This window comes from Sparus aurata, chromosome 17, assembly GCF_900880675.1.
Source record: "Sparus aurata chromosome 17, fSpaAur1.1, whole genome shotgun sequence".
Classification (NCBI taxonomy): domain Eukaryota; kingdom Metazoa; phylum Chordata; class Actinopteri; order Spariformes; family Sparidae; genus Sparus; species Sparus aurata.
The window spans coordinates 10057001-10081760 of record NC_044203.1 but is presented as its reverse complement, the minus strand read 5'-3'; the positions used below and the strand labels follow the sequence as shown (position 1 = coordinate 10081760).

At 41.0% G+C, this 24760-nt stretch overlaps 1 protein-coding gene across 33 annotated transcripts in view; it reads left to right on the top strand.

Annotated features, from left to right (window-relative positions):
• rims2a (regulating synaptic membrane exocytosis 2a) overlaps window positions 1-24760 on the top strand; it is a 148663-nt gene that overhangs the window by 84696 nt on the left and 39207 nt on the right. For 4 of the 33 annotated variants that reach the window (XM_030394754.1, XM_030394757.1, XM_030394756.1 and 1 more), the window contains 13 exons: window positions 1476-1595; window positions 3368-3467; window positions 3634-3757; window positions 4561-4607; window positions 4866-4978; window positions 8480-8610; window positions 9058-9229; window positions 9559-9712; window positions 11799-11867; window positions 14287-14425; window positions 14803-14904; window positions 20740-20925; window positions 22641-22747. In XM_030394754.1, the coding sequence (XP_030250614.1) occupies window positions 1476-1595; window positions 3368-3467; window positions 3634-3757; window positions 4561-4607; window positions 4866-4978; window positions 8480-8610; window positions 9058-9229; window positions 9559-9712; window positions 11799-11867; window positions 14287-14425; window positions 14803-14904; window positions 20740-20925; window positions 22641-22747 (1564 nt within the window). Of the gene's footprint in view, window positions 1-40; window positions 253-1475; window positions 1596-3367; window positions 3468-3633; window positions 3758-4560; window positions 4608-4865; window positions 4979-6167; window positions 6216-8479; window positions 8611-9036; window positions 9230-9558; window positions 9713-11798; window positions 11868-14286; window positions 14426-14802; window positions 14905-16573; window positions 16640-17449; window positions 17567-20739; window positions 20926-22640; window positions 22748-23096; window positions 23130-24760 lie in introns of all 33 variants that reach the window. The other 29 variants (XM_030394740.1, XM_030394744.1, XM_030394743.1 and 26 more) reach the window with 18 other exon arrangements.

The following is a 24760-nucleotide window of genomic DNA, read 5'->3' as shown; positions in this document are numbered from 1 at the left end:
TTTTTCTGTTTTTCTTTCTGTTTTTATCCCACACCTGTAGGGGACAGTCAAAGGGGAAAAAGAAAAACTATTGAGCAGACATTTATGTCCGAGCCGACACACACCTTATCTGAGAGGCAAAAGAAAATGGTGCGCTTTGGGGGACACTCATTTGAAGAGGACTTGGCATGGTGTGAACCGCAGGTTAAAGACTCGGGAGTTGATACGTGCAGTAGCACTACCCTAAACGAGGAGCATAGCCATAGTGAGAAGGTACTGAGACAATCTAGCCTGCATTTTGTTATTATTATTTATAACCTACCCATCCAGTCTTTGTTTGCTCTATGTCACTAAGTGTAAATAGGTGAGATGTTTGTTTTTTGGATTTTATTTGACGTTGTATAAATTGATTTCTCTTGCGATTTCGTTCCTTTTTGTTTTTCGGTTACTTTTGGCTCCACCATGCTTGGTGTTGCCGGAAAAGTCTTTTGGGGGCACCCTCTTTGCTTGCTATTTGTACTTGCTGTTTTGCTCCCCAGACTGAAGCTACACATCTTACAGTAGTTGTAAAAGAAGAGCATTGACACACAACCTCTCTGTTTGTCATGGCACACAGGAATGTGGGTCTCTCCTAGTTGCATGCTCGTTCTCCTCCGTATGTTGTGTTCTTGCTCTGCAGCGGTCCTGTTTAGTGCAGTTGAAACACCAGGCCCGTCCCTCTCACTCTGCTGCCCTACCCCACAGCACCCAATCCAGACAGAACCCGCCCCCTGCCCAACTTTCCACTCACTTCTGTAGCTAAACCTAAATGATTGTAAGCACACAAAACAGGGAAGACTGGATTTGTTTTGCACAAAAAGTAGAACATTTGTTTTTCTTTTTTCCCTTCCACTGCGCACCTGTGATTTCACCCTATCTGTGTCTCGTGGCTGTATTCTGTGCCATATGTATTTCATCCTTTTTAATATTTAAACTGGCACCTCATGGTCCACCTCATATGTTCTTGTATCTTGACCTTTTTCCCCCTTTCGCTGTCTGCTTTCCCCTCACTATACTCCACTTGTGATGGTGCTTGTATGTTTGTGTGTAATGAAGCACCGGAGTGAGACTTTCGTCTTCCTGCTCCCAGTTTGAAGAGCTGGTTTGAGGTGGAGTGCTGGGGTTGCTTGCTTTACTCTGCATGGGGCGCTGCATGAAGCTCACTCCACCCTCACACTAGCAGGTTCATACAAGCTCTGAAAGTAACACTTATCACAGCAGTGTAAGGTATTAACATGACAACCTTAGGAATTCAACAATTGAGCATGTTGCTATCTAAAAAATGAACTGGTCTCGATAAGACAATGGAGTTTGTGTGAACTTTCTTCCCTGAGTGAATAAATACTTTCCCAATGCCCCCTTTTCACTATGGACAATTTTCTGCTTTGGTCTAAAGTAATAAAATTCGAGTGGATGAGTTGTTAAACAAAAGGTGTGTTGTTGCTCTGACCTTGTAGCACCCGGTGACGTGGCAGCCGTCCAAAGATGGGGATCGCCTAATAGGGCGTATTTTGCTCAACAAGCGCATGAAAGATGGAAGTGTGCCTCGAGACTCAGGAGCTCTGCTTGGTCTAAAGGTGAGCTTATAATGATTCCTGTCTGATGGTGTCTGATGCTAGCATACATTGAAACACTGAATGTAGCAAACTGTGACACTGCACTTTAAGCTTTCTAATGCACCATCACTTATCTTCCAATATAATGGGTCAGATCTGCACATTAAGCATGTGTGACATCATAATCTTACTCTTGAATTCTGGGGGCAGGTACAGGTGACTATTAGGAATATTTCAGTCAGCACACAGTACAGTACATTTCAGCTGTGGATTCTACTATTTTGTGGCCTCTTATTTGTCTATGGCCCACTGTTTTTCTCTCTGGCTTCCAATTATTGATTTCATCATAGTGCTACTCAGTATTAGTATTCATAAGACTTGATTATGTTCCTGATGAATATTAATGGACAGCGTTTGATATTGAACTGTATGATAATCTGAAACCACTTACATTAAAGTACTTTAATGAACTGCATTCAGGAACTCAAAGGTAACAAAACGGTCCCGAACCTCAGTAAATGTTTTCATTGGCCACATTTGACAGTTAGAATATTATATGATATAGTACTATTGTTGGCTTTGTTGTGTTTATGAATCAAATAGTACTATCTCGATCCCTTAATGTTAACATTGTATTGTTGCTGTATGTATTATATATTATATAGTTTCCTATGCTTTTATTGCTGTATATGTTACTTCTATAGGTCATATTTTTGCTTTACGTGATTTAAACCTTTTAGTCAGATTGGTATTGCATTGCTTTAACTATATTGCCCAAAGCATACAGGAGCTTTTCTGTTCTGGTAGATGCTTTGGTTTCCCCTCCGTTTTCACTGTTGCATAAATCTGTAGGTGGTGCACACTGGTAAAAAAAAAAAAAGAGAGAAAGAAAAGCTGAGCAGCCAAAGTCCAGAAGAGCATGGTAAGCCATGAAGAGAGAGAACAGAGAGCATCAAGATGGGGAAAAATCGTTACTGATTGAATGAGCCTCCTGAAATGGCATGTTTGTGTCTGCTCAGTGCCTCTGCGCGTTTCTGTCTGCTCAGCAGCAGCCAGCCAACTTGGCAATCCAGCCAGTCAGTCCATCAGTCAGGCCTCACTGTCCATCTCTGTCTCTCGGTGTCTCTCTCGCTCTCTCCCTCTCTCTGTTGCTGTCTCTGTCTCTGTCTCTCGGTGTCTCTCTCTCTTTTTGGCTCTGTTGCTGTCTCTGCCTCTCTGTCTCTCTCTCTCTCTGTCTCTCTCTCTCTCTCTCTCTCTCTGTGTCTCTCTCTCTCTCTCTCTCTCTCTCTCTCTCTCTCTCTCTCTCTCTCTGTGTCTCTCTCTCTCTCTCTCTCCTCCTTCTCTGGCTCCTGCCTGTTACATAAAGCCATTTCATTTAGCAGACTTCCCTAAGCTCCTTTGTATGTTGGCATTCAGCTGCCATTAAGAGGGATTTTTATTTGTATGATGCCCATGTAAGCTGTGTGGAGTGGAGTACAGCAGCTCAGGACTGTACAGTACAGCTCTAGCCTGCAGGCCTGCACTGTTACGGAACCACAAAGTGTGTCCCTGGGGAAGGTAGCATAGCCCTGGACAATTTTTAGAAAACAGAGATGCACTTATACCACTGACCCCCTCCTTACAATGCTTTTACTGAGCATTCAGACCTTGCGGCCAAAAGCCAAAGCCACAACAAAATGTCTGTCTTCTGCAAGCTATGATGCACGTATCTTCACAGGTTTTGTCGTAACCGGTTCAAGTTAAGTTTACACAAATATTTCAATGCTAATCCAGTCACCCCTCTGCTTCTACAGGTGGTGGGAGGCAAGATGACAGAATCTGGTAGACTTTGTGCTTTCATCACAAAAGTGAGGAAAGGAAGTCTAGCAGACACTGTTGGACACCTCCGACCAGGTATTAAAACACACACGCACGCATGCACACACACACACACACACACACAACACACACACATGCACACACACTTTCAAATAGAAATGGATGGATTTGATGTGTCATTCACAATGACAAAGCGAACAACACAAGCATAAAAGTTTAAAACATCTCTGGTGTTTTGCAGGTGACCAGGTGCTGGAGTGGAATGGGAAACTTTTACAAGGAGCCACATTTAAAGAAGTTTACAATATCATACTAGAATCTAAGCCTGAGCCGCAGGTGGAGCTGGTGGTCTCACGGCCTATAGGGTAAGAGCTCACAAACATTTCTATCTATCTATCTATCTATCTATCTATCTATCTATCTATCTATCTATCTATCTATCTATCTATCTATCTATCTATCTATCTATCTATCCATCTATCTATCTCATATTCTGTCAATAAACCACTTTTGTTTTATTCATGGACAACATGCATGTGCCAAAGTAAAACCAATTAAAGCAGGGATTATGTTATATACTCAGATTGTGACTACATCACTTTTATTGATATGTTCAAAAGTAATAACAGTTCTTATTTCTTTAGGGTCAATTATGACACACCACCACCTGCATTATTGAAAAGCTGCATTTCTGAATAGCTTTGAATTGAATTGTGTATAGTCTTGTCTTGTCACAGTCTTGAATTTGTAAATCCAAGAAGGAATATAGCTTGTGTTCTCATAGAATGTGTTTGTGAACGAGTGGCGCCGTTTTGTCTATTCAACCACTGTTCCTTGCACCCTCTGGCTCAGGCTCTGTCAGCTCAGGCCTTGTATGAGACTGAACAGCGTCACCCAGCAAAATGAAAGACTGCTGCCTCACTTTTCCTCTTGCCACCAGTTGTTTTAGAAAAGGTTAATTATGGGGAAAAACAGCTGCACCTTTGCCTTCTCAATTCCTGTATCTGACCTGCTTTGTGGTGCTGAGGGAGCTGCTGGGTAAATGAAGACTAATGCGGTGCTTACGACCATCAAAGCACAGTGCAGTCAGCATTAGCCCAGATTGATCCTTTCCATCCCCTCCTTCTCTCCTGTCCCACACACTCACGTGCTTTGTTTTTGTTTTCAGAGATATTCCAAGGATACCAGACAGCACACATGCACAACTGGAATCAAGTGAGTCTTGTCAAGATCTTAAGCCTATTTCATTATCCCATTAATCAGCCTAGAAACATCAAGTGAAGGAAATGTCTGCAAGAGTTGCTTCTGTCTCTCTGTATTTCTGTCTTTCTCATGGCATGCTTTCTTGCCCTCTTTGTGTCTCTCTGTCTTTCTATCTTCCTTCCTACCATCCCCCTCTCTCATTTGATCCTTTCATGTGACTGAAACCAACATCACTATTAAATAATCTGACTGTCGTCTTTGTCCTGTCAGGTTCGAGTTCTTTTGAGTCTCAGAAGATGGATCGCCCGTCCATCTCCGTCACGTCCCCCATGAGTCCCAGCATGCTGAGGGACGCCCCCCAGTACCTGTCAGGACAGCTCTCAGTGAGTGACCTAAGCATGACATACACATAACGTGTGATATACTCTAGACTGAATTGTTAGATTGCTACAGCCACTGTTAAAAAATGTATGACTAAGATGGTTCAGGAGTTTTTAATTCCATATGACTATACTTACGAATATGTTATTTACCTTGGTGCATTTATAGTGCAGCTCAAAGTATAACTGAAATCCTGGTTCAAACCATTGGGCTTCCAGGCACAGCTACTCTCAATCTGCCTGTTGAGCTGGCCCTTTACCAAACCAGCACAGGACTGTAGATCAGGTTACTGTGTGTGTTGTCCATTATCTAGTATAAAAACCCTCCTGGGGTAAATGGGGAAAGAGCTGCATTAAAGTAAGAGATAAATCAACTCTCAAGTTTAGGATGCTTAAGGGAAATAGCTTTAGCATCTGGGTAACACCTCCAGGGCAGGTTTTTCTTACAAAATTGATATTTATGAGAAATAGTTGTGTTTGACTGGCAGTGGCATTAGAGGCGATAGCACCCTTTATTAAATCAAAGTTTGGACATTTGCAAGTATTTGTAGCTTTTGGTAATTGGGATATCTGGTAAATTGGTTAATGCCAGTATCTGCAGTGGACTGTTCAGTAATTTGACTTACATTAACATCTCAAACTTTTTGCCAGCCAGTTAAAAGTAAGTACTAAATTCTGTAAACCCCAAATCTCACCCAGATGCTTTTAATGTTTTGCATTTTTTTGAAGCAACTGACGTTGAAATTCAAAAACAACTGGTCTCTGAAACAGTTCTGTTCATTGAATAAACCTTATAAGACCTGCAGTGCCTGATGAGTAGTTATACACAATAAAGAACGTCAGCATGATATTTCTGGAAGAGTCTGTGTATCGTGTTTAGGGATGACAAGGGTTTAACGTCACTGTGCTGCAAACCTTGAAGGGGAGAAGAAAGAGAGATAAATCCCATGCACAACAAAGCAGAGTAGATCAAGTAATAAAAAAAAACAGAGAGACAAAGATACAAGTGAAAGGTGAGGAAGTAAAATATGAATGAACTCACTGGAAGAAATCTCCCCTCTGAAACTACAAACTTCTGTTGTTGTGTTGAGAGTGTATTGTGAGTTTTTGTTGTTGTGGGGTTTTGGTTTTTATGGCATTTTCTTTTCTTTTCTTTTCTTTTTTTTTTTGCTGTTTAATTTTGCTTATCCAGAGCCAAAGCCTTAGTAGAAGAACAACGCCTTTTGCCCCTAGGGTCCAGGTAATGGGCCCTGTCTGAAGGGCACAATCTCTATTTGGTCTTTGCTCATTGACTGTTGACTGGCCTTTTTTCTGTTTCCATACTTTGGAAAATGCATTCCCGGGGAAATGGCAGCTTCAAGTTTCCCTCTCAGTGCAGTGCATTGTGTCATTTTCTTCAGTTTGATTTCTTGGTACCACTGTTATGATGAGAGTTATTATTACTCATTTTAACCCATTCACTTCATTTTACCAAGGTAGTGCATGCTCAACTAATCGAACACATTCTAAGAGACACTCTTCCATTGCCTGAATTGACAGCTGATTTTGGCCCAACCTTGTTTCTGACATTTTGGATCATTGGCAATGCAGGAGGGTGTCTCTCTGAGCTTTATAGGACAAAAGACTTGGGTTGTTTTCTGCTTCAGTGTGACATGAAGCCATGCCTCGATAACTCTAACCCTACACACATCTACAGGAGAACTCCCCCGTGTGCGAGTTGAAATGATGTTGATTAGCACCTTATGGTTAATGGGTCTGCAGTTTCATGTTGCAGTGAAAAGATACCAAGTCACTGTCTTGTGTTGGAAACCAAATCACACTTTCCCTTTCAAATGAGAGCGTATAAGCAAATTGTACCTCCAAAATAACAAATCTAAAACCAAAGCTTTAAATGTTTTTCTGTGCTCTGAGGGTCTCTTTTGATCTGTCATCTTTAATGGCAGTCTGTCTTCTTGTGCTTTTTGTTAATGACACACAGTAGAGTCACTTTGTGTGGTTCTATAATGGTCATTCCTGTAGCTTGAAGGTTTACACTCCTGCTTGGAATTTCAGATATTTATGTCATTGGCACTGTTACAGAGTACCCTCAACAAACTTTATATGGATCTGATGTGAGAATATAGTTGTGGTTAATACATAATTTTATCAAATTTTAGAGAGGTTTAAACACATGATATAGAGTTAGAATGGAGGTTAATAGGCAGGTTTTTATGTGTGTTTGTGTTTGTGTTTGTGTACTGGAAAAGCTTGTATGTTTCAGTAAATGATTAGATGGAAATATTGTAAAGCCGTTTCTGTTTGTATATTCAAGTAGCTCACTATAGAACCATGTGTCTTGATGCACATAATACAGTCATTACATTTCCAAGGTGAGACTTTTCAGAGACACTTTACAGATTCACAGACAGTACAGTATATTCATATCTGGCAGTATCTGGTATTTTTGTGTGGCTACGAGTGTAGAGGTTATTTGGTACAATTTGTTTTCCCATAAGCCCTCTGCTGTCTGTTTTTGCCTATATGAAATCTAATGACTTGTCTTGAATGCTCTTTCTTGCATTGCTGCATGTAAAGCTGGTAGTTTTAAATGGTGCAGACCCTTTCCATATCATATTTTTGAAGAAGTATGGACAAAAGCTTAGAAGTTTTAATTCTCATTTCATCTACTTTCTTTAAGGCCTCAGTTGGAGCTTTTTATTCTTCTAAGTGTCTTCTTTTGGAGTCCATACTTCCCTTGTAGTGTGAACTATCTGCGATTCCTCTCGCAACAGCATGATTGATTTCTCCATGCCAATGCCCATTGAATATCTGAGAGAACATTGTTAGAGACAAAATCATCACTGGTATCATTTCAGCAGAGCACAATGTTAATTTTAGAGCATGTCGCCTTTAGCATTTTACCCCGGTGTCAAAAGGACACTCAGGCCAATTACATTCAGTTCCATTCAGTAAACTTTATTCATCCCCACAGGGAAAGTTTTTAATGATGAACGTAAACACAAAGATTTAAAGCACTTAACAGAGGAAAAAAACACAGTGATTACATATATACAATATATAGCGTAGTGCATCACTATGCATATAACTACAAAAACTGACCTTTTCATTAAAAGAGAGTCTCTTTAACTGCAGAGACAAATCTTTTACTCATTTTAATATCTTATTTTGACATTTGTAGCATTAGCATACCCTATTAACATTGTTACAGTAATTTCATGTTTGAATATGCGCTTCAGCTATGATAACTTGCCCTGCCAAGCATGTGACCTGACATTATCTTAGCAGGTAGACATCTTCCTCCTTTTTCTTAAAGGGTAAATACAGGAGAAGACCCCACAGTGTTGTCAAAAACAGAAATAGAGCTCAAAAAAGAAGACACAAAAGTCCTTGTTATAACTTTGTTTACAATTTGATGTGGTTGTCTTCTCCTGCATTAGTCCCTCTATGTGTTTTTACTTCTTTTGTCCAGTCTCTCAGAATGTTGTCTCTGCTCTGCCCCCGCAGGTCAAACTGTGGTATGACAAAGTGGGCCATCAGCTTATCGTCACGATCCTGGGCGCCAAAGACCTGCCACCCAGGGAAGACGGCCGGCCCAGGAACCCTTATGTAAAAATCTACTTCCTCCCTGATAGAAGGTAAGAATAGAGACAGTTATCAGCATAAACATGAACCCACCGTCACTCATTTAACTCCATTCAGGACAAGACAAGACAAGACACAAGACACTGAATAGTAGTGGGACTGAACTTAAGTTAACATATTTTTAGAAATGGATTCTGATTACATTAATGTGATTTCACAAAGTGATTTAGCCATTATCATCAGGATGTATACATATGTGTGTATTTACTTGATTCATTGCAGTTTTGCGTCTTGTTAAGCATTTCTATCTTATGCACTGATGAAGAATGCAGTAAGTGGACACATTCATGGAGATAGTACAGTCCCTTGTCATCTCATTCTCATCAACAGCATGCTGCGGTGATGTGCTCTGTGCTGTGTCGTGCTATTGATCTGTTGTATTCGTGGCTCTTCTCTATCATGGTTGTAAATAAAAACAGTTTGAATTATTGTTCCTCCAGCGACAAAAGCAAGAGGAGAACAAAAACGGTAAAGAAATCCTTAGAGCCCAAATGGAACCAGACCTTTATGTATTCGCCGGTGCACCGGCGAGAGTTTCGGGAGCGCATGCTGGAGATCACATTGTGGGACCAAGCCAGGGTGAGGGAGGAGGAGAGCGAATTCCTTGGCGAGGTAAGAAAACTAAACCCCCACCCATCAGGGACACTCACTGACAGTATCTAAGCCTCTTGAATGGGGTCAAGCCTTTATTAAAGTTCCTGGCCATTACAAGGTTTTGGTCATCCGGTTATTGGTCAGCATAGAACTTTGGTGTTTTTATTTAGTGTGTAAAACTAAGACTATGTGAATGTTGCTATATGAGCTCTATGAGCGTTGTGGCACAAGTGTGTGCTGTGTGTTGCTGTAATTCCACAATTGAAAAAATCTGTTTGTTTTTCAACCCTTCCCATGTGGACATTTTCTAAGTAAGAGTCAATATGGTTACCTTTTCCCTCTGACAGATCCTTATTGAGCTGGAGACAGCTCTGCTGGATGACGAGCCCCACTGGTACAAGCTACAAACCCATGATGTGTCCTCTATTCCGCTCCCACGTGCCTCCCCGAATGCACAGCGCAGGCAGCTCCACGGTGAAAGTCCAACACGGCGGCTGCAAAGTACGGAACAGCTTTGTCATTGATGTTTTAAGTAAAGAGATTGGCAGTGGCCACCCTTCAGGGAACAGTACATTTAAAGCGATATGATGTATACTGTATGTACTGTGCACTGAGATGCCTGTATGTGACAGGGCAGCTGATTTTCCAATTTTTTCAACAGTGGGCAAGTCAGTAATATCCCTCCAGGCTGTGTCAACAAGCTGGTGCCACTAAACATTCAATTCAATCACTAAGTTAATAAATAATATAGTATATACTTAATATAGCAGAATTGGTTGATTTTCAAAATTGAAATAACAATGATTTGCAAATGTATGTACTTATTTAGAAATAAGGGTTCACATATAGAATAGTTGTGTTACATTTTCAAGTCAAATTACTCACTGGGCTTCTGTTCCTGCTTTGGTTTATTCACACTTTTAAAAGTGATTGTAGTTTATGCATATTGTCTTTGTCACCCACGTCACATCAACCTTACTACTTCTGCTTTTACAGACAAAGGCTCATATTCATACAACTCAGGTAAAAGCCCCCTGCACTTGCAGGCAGTGCTGCTGTATGGAGTGTTCTCCTGTCCTCTTCAATGATGCATCCTCGTGCCCTGATTCTCCACCCCTTTTTCCATGAAGTGTGCATGTTTCTGCTACCTTACATGGATCTCAGTGTGGGGAGCTGGTGTAAATTTGACTCCACTAGTTTGAAATCCACTCAGGGTATCAGATACGTGCAAGCTCCAGGGAAACAGAGATTTAGGACACAGTGGTCTCTCCCTCTCTGTGTATTCACCTGTGAACTATCTCACAATCCCAGCCTGCAACCCACAACCATCCTTGTCCTAGTAATGACATAAAAATCCAGGCTCCACTGTTGTGGCAGACACATTATATAGTACATACACTTTGACGACTTGCTTCTCCTCTGTGATGTATATTGTTATTATTTTTCCTGTTACCAATATTTCCCCCTTTAAAACTGCACAAAACACTTTTAGAAAACTTTGCAGCCCATTCTGCTTTGCTTGTATTTGTGTGTCTTGAATGTGAGTATAATTTTGAAATTGTCATGTGATACAGTAGATTACTCTATTGCTGGTGTGATACTTTGCTTACTATTCTTAATCTTCCAAAACAGTGGTGTTGTATTTACTTAAAACTCTTTGATTATCTTTATGCATATTACATGAATTTCAAATTTGAAATTTCCTTAACCAAACACCAAATTTGGCTCATTTTATGTCCGTTTTCTCACCACTGTTAAATCTTTGACTTCTACAGTATTATTTGTGATACTGATTCACATGCTGTAGCTGCCTGTACTGTAGTCAGTGTTATTCAGGACTACTTCACTGTCCTGCTTCTACGACACACTTAAGGCTTGCTCGCTTCCCCCACCAGGATGATTTTCTGGGCGTTTGTGTTAGTTTGAGGTGAAAGAGCTGACAGCTGTAAAAAGTCGCCAGCCAACTGAGATGAGAGGTTGGAAGCAGCACTGCCAGAGTGCAGCACTTGTCATTTCTGATAAAGCACACGTGTCCAGTTGATTTAAGTAGACTGAACGGTGAAGGCGGGGGGGGGGGGGCTCATACTTTAAAGAGAGGGGACAGGGAGGGGTGATTCGACTACTGGGTTGGATGAAGAAAGAGCAGTAAAGCCATATCACTTCTCCCAACCCCAGCTGTAAATTGCATGATTGAATGTGCCATTCAGAAGTGGCACAGTTCAGATGAAGAGACATATGCTGTTTTTGTTGAATTCGAGCTTTGAAAAGCAGCATTATTTTTTAAACCTGAGGTGTATTTTCACGTTATAACCAAAGACGCTCTCTGTTTGTTGAATTTGTGGGGTATGGTGCAAGGTGGGTAAGACTGATGGTGAATTATCTGGCTGTCCATCTTTTTAGGTTCAGTTAGAACGTTCAGTTTAAACAACGAAGATTACATTCAGACTAGTGAGGCATTATACAAAAAACAGGTGTGTAAATGAACAATGAAATGAAAATAACCTCTCCCTCTTGCTTCGATCTCCCCCCCTTCTCTCCTCATTCGACCTCTCTCTCTTCTGTTTCTCTTTGTCCCTTCATCTCAAAGGATCCCAGAGGATAAGTGACAGTGAGATCTCAGACTACGATTGTGAAGATGGTGTAGGGGTTATAACAGGTAATATATTAATTCATTTAATTATACAAGAAAATCAAATCAAAGAAACCAAATGACAAAGAGCCAGTGTGGAGGCAAAGTAACAAATGTTCTTATGTTTGCTAGATGTGTCTCCAGACCATATTACAATTTTATGTTTGTTTGCTTTATCGTTGAACCTAGCCAGCCTCCAACATGTTACCATCTGTCAAATACTCCCTGGACTTAAACACCTCATGAATACTGTTATACATCATATAGCAGGGTAAAATTCTGCAGCCCACCACCAGCAGCAGCAGCACAGTGAGGCAGCACTGAGATTTTGTATGCCTCTGCACTGCTAGTTGCTGTTCTGCTGCACTCACTGAGGCTCCAGCCGCACGCCCACGCTGCACATCAGAAAAGGAGAAGCAGAGGCAGGCACAGGGAGACTGAAAAGTACTTGAAAATTTTCCACATAACATATCAACCTTGAAGGAAAATAATGCTGAAATATTTAGCAAAGCTCTAGAAATGGAACAAGACGCATGTATAAGATGGTGTTTCCAAGTACACAGTATGTTCTTTGCAATCCTCTTCCAATAAACACCATGCCTCTTTTTCCTTCGATTGAAGACCACAGAAATTGTGCTTGCCCTGATGGCATAAAAGCTTTGTAAATTGCAGGATGGAGGTAGTTTGCCTGCACAGTTGCTTTAGCATGTGGTGATGTGTCACATCCCTATTAGTAGATGCAGGCCACAAAGAGAGTGACAGAATGGGTGATAATAGAAAGGAAATACATTGCAGAGCAAAGATCGCCTGTCGTACACACAGACAGACCAGAGGGGGGAAGAGCATCAGCCTAGGCTTGCTGATGATACCGTAGTTGAGGGAAATCCTCCTCCAGCCTCTTTAACATTCTCATCAGCCCCTCACTGCCTCACCATGCCAGTCCCCTTCACTTCATTCACAGTAAAGGGAATACCCCTTCACTCAGGTCTGGTCACACCCGCCTCTTCACATAAGCTCCACAACATCTCATTTTATCCTGCAGTCTTTGAAATAAACTGCTGGCACTATTACTTTCAAATGGGAAGAAATGCTTTTTTTCCAGTGCATTTTATGTTACGGAACACTAATTGCAAGGTTTTTAATTGTTTGTAACAAACAGTACAGCAATATGTGCTAAAGTGCTCACTAGTTACTACTTTGCAGGCTAAGCTTATGTATTCCATTATTTCAAAGTAGAATTTCTATTATTTGACTCCTTTGATGAATGCAATGTAATTTAGTAATGAAAAGTCCCATTTTTTATTATTTGCACATTATATCTAATCTTTGACAGTCCTGTGTGCTGCTTCCTACTTCTGCACTGATGCAGCCCAGTCCTCTTGTTAAATCCTGTAATTGTCAGTAAAGGTTGTTCTCTTTATATGTGCTTAACAGGCAGGCTGTACTCATGCGTGAAGCAGCATGTCAAAAGGAAGAATAGATTTAATTTGCCTCTGCATGGGCGTTGATTGCTCTGCTGCAGAAAGCTCTGTGTTGGAGCTGCTGTTCAGGAGTGGCAGATGTTTTCCTTGTTAATCTAATTTGCATCGTAACGAAGCTAATATATTGCTCATTTTGTTCTTGTTTTTAGCTTTAGTTTTATTAAACTATGTACAAAAATGGAAGGTGTAAAGTATGACTTGCATCTAATGGCAATCAGGATGGAGTATTTTGTTTGAAATATTTTAATAGATTCATTTGTACTTTTATGCACAGCGACCTCTCATCAAAAAGAAAATCTCATCATATTAATATGTCAAATTTCCTCAAGTAAAGGTCTACTTTTTCTCTATCATTCCCTCCAATTTTCCCTACCTTTTCTTCTTTTTCAACTTTTTATTCAGGTTTTTCATTTGTGCTATACACTCTATTGAATATCAATCAACTTTAATAGTGCTAAACATTGACCTTAACCATGGCTGCTAGCCATGTCTGATTACCGGTTAATGAACTCTTTCAAGTGCAATGGACGAATCAATCTTGCAGAAAAAATTCATTATAATCTTTCTGATTTTCTTAAAGGCTATTTTTATATCTAGTGCACAATGTTAACACAGCAGATGAAATGCACCATTATTGAAATCTAGTCTTAATTCTCAAGACACAGAGACTCTGCATCTGTGCATAATTAGTATTTAGTAGGTTTTACAAAGTTTTTCTTGTTTCTTTTAAGATATTACAGGGTAGAGTTGGATCTGCATTAGCGGTCATTGTGCTTCATTATGAGATGCTTCAGAGTTAGCAGAAATAATGTGTGATTATTTTATCTGTATTCCCATTCAAAGTCAAGCACTGCAGGATATCTTTTATGAGAGTACTAATACCAAAAATTATTTGAAAAACTTTACTCCCCGCTTAACCATGTCCCTCTATCCCTCCCTCTCCTCATCTGTTCTTGTCTTCACAGACTACCGGACAAATGGCAGAGACTTCCAGAGCTCCACGCTGTCTGTCCCTGAGCAGGTGATGTCGTCTAACCACTGCTCACGGTCGTCTGATATTAACCGGGCACGGTCACGTTCTCCCAGCGTTCCCCCACCCTCCAGGTAACTGTTGCTCAGGGTTGGGTTGGGTTGATGCTTTATTATTGAGTGTGTTTTTTTTATTAATGATTTAACACCTGAGTGTTTTCTTTTCTTTAAGAACCGCATGTTGAGGAAGGATGTTTTAATATTCCTGCTTAGGGATCCAATAAAGTTATGATAATGAAGGGTAATATATGCTTCAGTAACTTGGTTGAGCAAAATGCTACTTCAGGTTACTTTTGCACTCACTTCCAAATGCCACATCACTCATGTGTCAGGTGCCCTATTTGTGCCCCATGCCTCACTACACATAAAGCAGTGTGCCCCATGGCCAGTGGGGGGCAGTGTGTGGTGTGTAAACTACATGAGGCGTGATCCAGTCCACTTCTGTCACACAGCAGAAGTCTGGACCCCGCCTTTGACCTTAGGCCTTCTCAGTACAGCTCCTCCACTAGAGTGGACCACCACAGTGTGTCAGAAGATAACTACTCACCTGACAGGTACACACACACGCTCCAGCTTACACTTGTGTACAGTGGATGCATGTACATGCGCGGGCATGCATGAACAGATGCTGACAAGTGCAAGTGGGGTGCTGATGACTAGACATGCAGGGAGGTGTTTATGCACGCATATATTTGTGCACGATACCGTTTGCTTTTAACTATCTAGAAAACTGGTCGTGTGTGGGGATGCCTTCAATCTCTTATGTATATATATATATGTATATATTCCTGCTTTTAGAGAGCAACTTTCTCCAGTCCTTAGAAATATTTGATGAAAATATTTTGTAGGACTCCCTCCACCTTGAAACTTGCTTGCCTCTGTCATGTGTACAAACAATATTACTCCAAAGAGGAATAGATAGATAGATAGATAGATAGATAGATAGATAGATAGATAGAATTACTTTAATGATCCCAGACTGGGAAATTATTTTGTTACAGCAGTAGTGGGATGAAAATGAAAACAAAGGAAAACAAATGAAAACAAAGGAAAATCTAATAGGTTAAAAAAGGTTTTCATTTCATCGATTCTTTAGGAAACGTGTATCACACTAAAAATCCTACATAAACAGCAGTCTTTGTTAAAACTACGCTGCATTTAATCAGAGGATTTATTAACAATAAGGTTTTTCCATCTTAAATTCAGGAGGCTGGAATTATGGATGGAACATTTGGAGCCACTGCTGCAAATGCTGTTTACAGTATTTGCGTGTATCTCACTATCTTTAAGTGGTCAGTGGTCTATCTTTAAGTGGTCAGTGGTCAGTTATCCTCCATCAGCACTTATTTTCTGTAAGGGTTGGAAAATGTTGCTCCAACAGTCCAATCATATCCTTGGCACTGCCAGGCCACAGCTACTTTCCCTCCGTCCAATTAACTTTATTTGATATTTCAGAGGCTTGGCCTAAATCAGTGTCAGACGCAGAAAATGCACTTATCTAAATTGTCTGGGACAGTGCTCACTTGAATGTATTTCTGCTGCTTTAATTAACAATGTTCGGTTATTTATTGAAAACAGTTGAAAATGACACAGGAAATGACTCATGAAGAATTTTCCACACAGTGGAAAAAATCTTTAAAAAATTAAAGAAATCTCATCTGAAATGTCTGCAGTTTTTTGTGAGATTGGTTATTTGGTTTAAAACTTGTGTCATTTTCACTGCTTTTTGCTACTTTATGAAACATTCTTGAAATTGTTAGTAAAAGGAGAGTCTTAAGTTATGTGATTAATAATCCATTAGAAGTGACACCAAGCAGGTTTAGGTGTTGGACTGTGCTGTTCTGTTCTCTCCTCCGTGAATGTTGCTGGTGTGTTCGGTGCACCACTTTCATCTGTCTGTGTGGTAAAGCTGAGGAAGACATCTTCTCACCATCGGATTCTCAGCCTCTCTTATCTTCCTTGCCTGTTTCTCCTCTTTGAAACTGTTACATCAACCTATCCTACGAGCTTTCTCAGTCTCTTTACATCCTATTTCTTTGAGAAATCTCTCTCTCTCCCTCAGTCTTCTCAACCCTCCATCTGTCTGCCTACGATTCTGTCTATCTTCAATCCTTTCTGTCTTTCTCCTTTCCTCCTCCTCCTCCTCCTCCTCCTCCTCTGCCTCTTCCTCAGCGCCATCTCAGATCCATCTCTGTCTTCTCTCCTCCCTCCATGTGTTTGCAGCCATTTTCTCACCCTACCTCGAACCAGACATACTCAGCCTATTGATGATCCTCAAAGGGACCCCAGGTAGACTTTTACCTGAGAAATGCATGAAGCCCTATCTCTGCACCTCTACTTTCCAACCCAACACCTCCTCAACTCCAATCCACAACCTCTTTCTTCTCTGGAGAAAATCTTTCATTTGGGTGTAGAACACATGGCACTGATACTATGGCACTTGACATTAAGTCACTAGGCTGCATTGAGGAAATCAGCATCGCACAACTTGGTTTTTGTTGCACTTAATAGGCTACTTTATATTACCTGCCTTCTGTCAGTGCCATATGTGTTGTGTTGTGTTAAAGTATGTATTTCATCTGCACAAGATCAAATATATACATGATGTGTGTGACTTTTCATTATTACAGTCTATTGAGAGAGTGACACTGTGGCCATGCACTTCATCCATCCAGTATCAGCATTGCTTATTCTCTCTTTTCATCATCTCAACCATTCTCATATAAACATTCCTCTACAAAAAATCACCATGGGATTTTTAGATTAGCAAATTCCTTATTGGTCATTTCATATTTTCCACCAAAGAAAAGACTAAAGCAATACTGAAAATGGATAAGTGTTCTATGGTTGTGAAGTTTTGTCCAGAAGAGGTGGTTTCTCCTCCAAACATGCTGATACATCCGGTGTATATTAGTGTATATTAGACTTCAGTTTTTGTATTCACTGTGGGTATGTGGGGGAACTGAAGAAGTGTGTGCTCAGACAGAGTCTGTATCCAAAAAGAGTACTCCAACATTTTATAATGGTCTCCTTGATGTTAACTTCCAGTCCATATGGAGACATATTAAATTCTGACCAGCTGTGATATTTTTTCGTCAGCCGCAACCATCGCGTGTACCCAATCTGCCGAGAGGAAGCAGTCAGGTTACTGCGTTCCACTAGGATGGCCCGCGCCTATTCTGAGGGCGCCTACTCCTCCGACTATGACTACGAGAGGTACTGAAATGCACTGCCAACTGCATCTGTGCATCCGCCATCTTGTGGTCTCCTCAAGTTGTCCCTCGTCCGTCTTTAATTTATCCGTGAACGTACGTGTGATGACCGAAAATGATATCCTGTCTGATATCGGTTTTTGTTAAAGAGTCATCACAGCTCTGAAGTTGTTGATGTAAAAGAACAATACACAACTGCCTCTGTGTGCTGGGGCTCAGAGCTCTGTGTGTTGCCGGCCAGTAACTGACTGTTTCTCAGTGGATGTCCTTGTTTATGTACCCATGTACGTACATTATACCAACAGCAGTATGTTGATCAGTGGTGTGTGTGGTTTTTAGTGTTGTCCTTTTTTTGGCAGGTGCTTGTTGCTCACCCATACAATGGCATCTCTGATGCATTGCTCTGGGCTGCACAGTAGCTTTGTAACTTCCTTGTTTGCCTTTTGGCTTCTTGTGTCTGGCCAGAATGGGCTTGTGGGCCCTTCCAAGCACGCATAGAAAGGCCTGCTGACACCCATCCATCCCCAGGACCCACGCCAGCATCCTGGTGCACCAATAAAAAGAAAGAACTCACATCGCCCCCTCCCCCGTCCAGAGAAACGCTGTAAATGACTCCACTTTTCTCTGTCTTCAATCTTCTGCCTGCTGCCATCTGGCTTTCAGTCAGGAATAACATGACATTTGTGCCATTTCCCTGCACTCCAGGAGGAAAAAAGTGATGAGTCCTCAGAATCCAGCCCAAGAGCCAGACTGACTTTATTATAGTGTCACAAAGTTTCCCTCAGGCCCAGCTTGGCTCAACTTTAGGCTCAGCCTATAGCCTAGATATCAATTAACAAGGGCTCTACGTCTTCTGTTATCTTGCCTTGTTCATGTCAAAACCAGCAGGGAGAGAAAAGTAGCGAGTAGCTCAGTGTTATCCATCGAGGAATGAAATAGATTTCCTTCCCCACTTCATACAGGTTGTTGTTGTCTGGCAGGCAGAGTAAAAGCAACAGTTAAAACTGAAAAGAAATAAGGGCAGAAAAAAGGAACAAAGGCACTTGAAGAGAAAAAAGGAGATGAACATCGGAGCATTCGTGGAGTTTGAACATTTTGGCAAGTGTTAGTTTGGGTGATTTCCCCTTGGAACATAAGAACGTTTTATGGTCCTGTTTTTTAAGTGCATTGCCCAATAGTGTACCTTAAGAAAGTTAAAGCCTGAAGCATATCTGCCTTAAATCAGCAGCTTTTTCAAGCAAAGAAAACTAATATCTTAGTTTGAATAAAGTGAGCAGTGCTATTCCGAAGTGCAATATGTTTATCTCACGGCTACATCCATCAAATTACACCTGATGAGAAGTTTAATTTGTAACAGACATAACCCATAAATCCTTGGCCATAATAACCTCATGATGGGAATCCACTAATATTTATGTTGATCTCTGAATATTAAAGGCCACTTGTCACTTTGTTTTGGATACAAAAACGACATCTCCTCTACTGGACAATTTTTCATACGGCAAAAGGCAACAGACACTACAAGACTATGATAAGACAAGTCAAAGTCAAAGTCAAAGTCATTTGAATTGAGTATAAATTAAAGGTTTTCTTCCAGATTCCTAAAAGTTGTCAACAATGTCATGATTTCTGATTATTTAAAGAAGTCTTTTGGTGTCTGTTAGCCTCATAAGAAGATGCTCCCTGCTATTTGTACCGTGTAGACACCAACATGACCACTGTGCATTAGAATAAAGAAGTATTATAGTTAAGTTAACTTCTGTTTGTTTTATTGAATATAAAAATTGGGGGACCTTTGGTTTAGAGATTTAAACTTTCAAGATCTTTTACAATTTCTCAGTGTGCATGCTCTAAACCTACTTGTGTCAACTCCTGTCCAAAGTTGAATGTTTCCCTGTTTTAAAATGTGCAATGGGATGCAGTTTTATGAAAATGCTTCTCTTTTTTCTGTGTTAAACACTTCTGTGCTATCAATGATTTTCTAGTTGAGAAATGTACCTGCTTTTTTCTCCAGCTCTTAGGACCAGCAAGATTGGCCTTCATCTTCACTGTGCCAAAAATACTTATAATGGCTTGGCATTTTTCAGGAAATAACATACTGTTTACAACAAGCCAAATGCAATGTAAAGATACACTTCACTTTCCCCTCACACTTCACTCTACCCTCAAACAGTCTGCAAATGAACACTCACCCACCAGCTATAGAAAGACTTCACATGGTCCCTTCCAGATATACACAACCTTAAGACTTCACATATAATTCCCTCCAGGAACTAGGTGGACCCTAGCTGTCTGTCTATACTGTACACCCTTGATATTAAATAATTCAGCCACTTACTGAGAATAACAGACAAAAGCTGTAATATTAATGTCAAGTAAAGAATTTCATGTAAGTCTAACCACATGTCCGTTTCACACATTCCAAAATGACAGCTCGAATACTCATTGAATATTTGAGATGTTATTGATTGGAATTGTCTGTACATGCAGTTCTGCAACCTTGATTAAACAGGTGGTCTTTTAAATTTAAAGTGTTGTCTACTGTTCTCTAAGAGTTGCTGAATATTTTCATTTTGTCACTATCAAGGACCATACCTGTAGTTTTTCTTGATTTAATCAATTTACTACAAATATATGCAAATCATGTAGACTTGACATTACGGCAGACCAGCCTTCAAAGCAGGCTGCAGCTTTTTATATTTTTGAATGTGTTTTTCTTACTTAACCTGCAGCGTTAATGTGCATTCACTTCAATACAGTTGAAAACCAGCCTATGTAGACATGTTTGGTAGTCAATGACAGTGAATATTATGTCAACTGAAGATGGATTTAGAAATCTGCACCAACATTATAGTGCAATATTAAACCATAAGTAAAGCATACATGATCGCCTGCTTTGATCAAGTTAATTCCACTACAACAACAAATAGATTTGGTGGAGACAAGTGGCTGGCTAGTAGGTAGGGAAAACATGTTCAGACATAATGTAAAGTATGGTATACAATTTGTAGTAAATTGATTAAAGCGTGCAAAAAACAGGTATGTTACTTACACACATGCACCTTTGAGGATGCAGCAGATTGCTCTGCCCTCCATACTGTCCACCCTACCAGGATACTGTCCCTGCCCTGCTAGGGTCCCACTGAGTGCCTGCCTATCTCTCAATAACCTCTGTAGGAACCACGGAGCCATGGATAGACACGAGTATCACAGCAGGTCCCGCTCTGCAGACCAGCGGCCCACTATAGAGCGCCCCACATCCCGCTCGCGCTCCACTGAACGCCCCCACGACTCTTCGCTCATGAGGTCCATGCCGTCTCTGCCATCTGGGAGGTCCGCCCCTCCCTCACCTGCCTTGACGAGGTGTGACCCAGATTGGAGACGCTAGCCATCTTAACACAGAAGCAGACTGGAGTTTTAGTCGACAATCATTTCCCTGAGGCATAGCTACTCTGGAGGGAGAGAAAATTTTAATATTAGCTTAAAACATCAAGAATTAGACCAAAAAAACCAAATTTCTTTGAAAATGAAATTATTAGACTATAGCTCAGTGAATGCATCAAAGCTAATATTATGCTGCTAACTGATAATATGCAAAATAGACATACAAAGGTATGGAGACCTCCTCTACTTGCTGAGGTTAGATAGTTAGCCTTGCTACCAGGCTAGCCACCTACCCAAATAGCTTCATGTTAGGCCACTGAGATAAGCTAAATAACCTGCCGACTCTTTCTGATTGTGCATGTCAGTAAAAAATCAATACAAAGAATGAATTATTTTTGCATATCTTTTTTCATGTCTTGCTAGTCCGCAAGTCTAGCTTTTAGCTAGAAAATAATGACTTTGTGATAATGTCTTACTCCAACACTAAGGTTTAAATCTACCAATACGATTTTTTCTCCCTCAGAGCAGCTTAATCTCTGCTAAATGTTTGCATAACTACAACATTTGTAGAACTAAACCAGTTCAGACCCTGTCCCATGAGCTCCCACCCACCCTGAGCCTGACTAACTCACAGAATGAACCACATCACTACCACCTATCTCCCACCCTCCCAGTACCCTGCTTCCCTGCCTCACCTCACCCCAGCTCACCTCACCTCACCCACTTCCCCCTCACAACTACCCCACCACCCACCTAGCCACTTTGTGTTTTGTCCCCAAAAGTACCGGTGCTGTGTTTTTTTTACACATGTCCCAGGCACGACAGTCCTGACACAGTAGATAGCGTGCTGACTCGTTTTAATTTGGAACACACTGCTTATACGCTTGCGTGAGTATAGCAGTGATGGGCCGACATTTTCCTTTGATTTCATTACTAACATCAACCGATGCAGTTGATCCTGTGATGGCATTCTGTTATTTTCTGTTTTTGTTTTGAGTTGCAGCCTTTTGGGGACAGTCTGAATGCATGGTCGCACTGGTCTGCTGTTTCTGCATTGAACTCTTCTCTCCTTGCAGCTTGATGACGCGACTGTACATGCGATTCACACCTGGCATCTTTTATTGCAGCTCAGTTCCCTGCAGTTGATGTATCCCTCCACTTTCATGCCATGTGCCAAACATCATTGCTGTGTGCATTGGTTTTATATTTGGAGACACTTACTGTATCATAACCAGGAATTCCTTATTATGTAAAACAGTGTCAAACTTTACGCTGTTTGCATAGGGCTATATTAACACTATCAGTCACATCTTAAGATTCAGATTTGAATTATTAAACAATAACGGTGACCTCTTTGGTCTGCGTTCGTACAATTGCTGTTACTGCTTATCTCCAATTGAACCTGACAGTAACCAGCTTAAAAACAAATAAATATGTGATCTAACATATGTGCTAAATTATTAAACTGATCCTACTTAAGTAGACTAAATCATGCATCAGTCTCCTCCTGTATTAGATAGCTTTACATGTTTATGTCAAGCCTTATTGTCTATAATCAAACTTAGCGTTTTCTATTTTTGGAATTTTCCCTTTACTTTTCTCACACTGTGATGTGGGTGCGACATGGCTATGCCCTGCATCCATCATCCTAATCTGTGTCTCACCCCTACTGTTCACTACCTTTTGTCATGTAGGGCGCATCCTCGTAGTGGATCGGTCCAGACCAGTCCCACCAGTACCCCCATGTCTGGTAGACGCGGACGGCAACTTCCACAGCTTCCACCCACGGGGAAAGACAGAAGTAAGTCAACCTGTTTTTTTTTTACCTGCACTACAGGGTTATGGTCTATCAAAAGACCTAAAGACTTGTCTTTTGAGTAAGCACATCCTTATATTGGTGCAATAGTGTGTTTATTTTTGGTGGCCCAGCTGATTGGGGCTAAAGAGGAGCTTTGGAGGAGCTGACTCTCATACTTCACTTGTGACAGAGACAGGAAGGGCTGATATTTGTAGATGCAGTCTGTCAGTATAAACTATACATCATTATCATATATACAGGATTTTTCTTTGTTGACTCATGTCTCATTGGTGTTTACTTTTGCCTTCCATTCATAACATTCTACTCGGTTCCTTTTCCATTTCTCTCTCAGAAGATGGAGACGAAGGAACAGAGCCTTGTGAAGGTCTGTACTTGAATGTATGGGTTTAGTCTTTCAGACTGGGAGTGCTGTTTGAGCCGCACCTCACTCTGAAGGCCGAAACCCCGTCTGCAACAGCAGGTGGCTGGGTTCACCGGAGGCCGTGCTGGCTCTGTGCTCGGTGAACCCTCCCTCTGTTGCAGCTGTGTTTAACGTACAGTTCAGATGTCCTGTGCCATCGTGTTGTACTTATCTATAGGCCTGTCTGGATCCTAATGTTCATTGTACCAGTTTGGTGTTCAAGTGTAGCCTCCCTGTTTCTGTTACTTAAGCTAGTTGGACTGCTGAGATACTTCACCAAAGTAAATATAAAGCTGTACTGTATCTACCTACTAAACAGGGTAAACTCAAGGCTTTGAAAAAGGTTTGAATAACAGTAGTTTGAACATCTCAGATCCTTAATACTATAAAGTGACATTTGAAGTTGTATTTGACCCTCAGCACTCCTTTCACAAATGTTATGTCTTGTAGCGTCTTGTGACAAAGAACTGTGATGAAAGCGATGATCATTTTACTTGTGTCTTTGAATCAGACACAGTGAAAAACAAAGAGTGTTGTAGCTCTGCAGTGATTGGAGGGAACAACTGAGACAAAGCTAGAGAGAGGGTAAAAAGCTCAAGTAGTTCTGGGGAACTTGTCAAAGCACTCGCAGAACTCTTTCATCATTGTCAGAGTCCATGAGGGCTTTCCCTGTCCTCTGTACAGCTGCCAACCAGCCCCCTCTTTCCCTCTATCTCTCTCTCTCCCCATCTTTGTCTTTCTCTCTCTCAGTCCCACCCTTCTCTGTATCCGTGCCATCTTTTTATCACTCTGAAGCCCTCTCTGTCTTTCTACCTTTTCTACTTCTGTCAGGCAGTCTATACCTTACAACTTATCTCTCTCTCTCTCCTTCTTCTTCTTCTTCTGCTTTCTTTCTTTCTTTGTTGGTGTCTCTTTCTTTCTCTCTTGCCACCATACCTGTTAGGCCAGTGGCAGTGTGTGAGCGTGGGGGGAGGTATTGATCTGACCTTGTGCTGTAGCTCCCACAGAGCCGTATGGCACTCAGCTTATGTAATTCAGATGTCTCTCAAGTGTGTGCGTATGTAGCTTTTTATGGACTGGATCCATCTTATTGCCCCTTGCCCATTCATTACACAGAATAGCTAGACTGTTGATAAACATGCATTTATTTGTCTCACTACTGTGCTTCGATGTTTAGTCATATCTTAAACTTGCCCGTACTTAATTGTATTATATTTTATTTTTTGTGTGGCAATTCCTTAGAGGGGACAGGGGAGGAGCTTGGGGCATCTGAACCCCAAAATGGTCGCCCAGGTGTGTTTAGAAACAGGCTTTAAACCTATCCTGAAGGAATGTGTTTTTCTGCTATGTGATTCTCTTCATTTCTTTCTTCATAAAAACCGTTAATGTAGTATTGACATTTATTCACAATGAAAACGAATTCAAAATGCTGTTAGGAGTTTGGACTTTGTTTCTTGGATGGGAGTAATGTACAGTATGGGTTGATGTACAGTACATTCATCCACAGGCTTGAATGAATGGCCAGACTGTTGGCAGAAACTGAAGTTCCCCACAGTTTCCACTTCCTACTTTCCCATCTGTTTATGTGGCTTGCT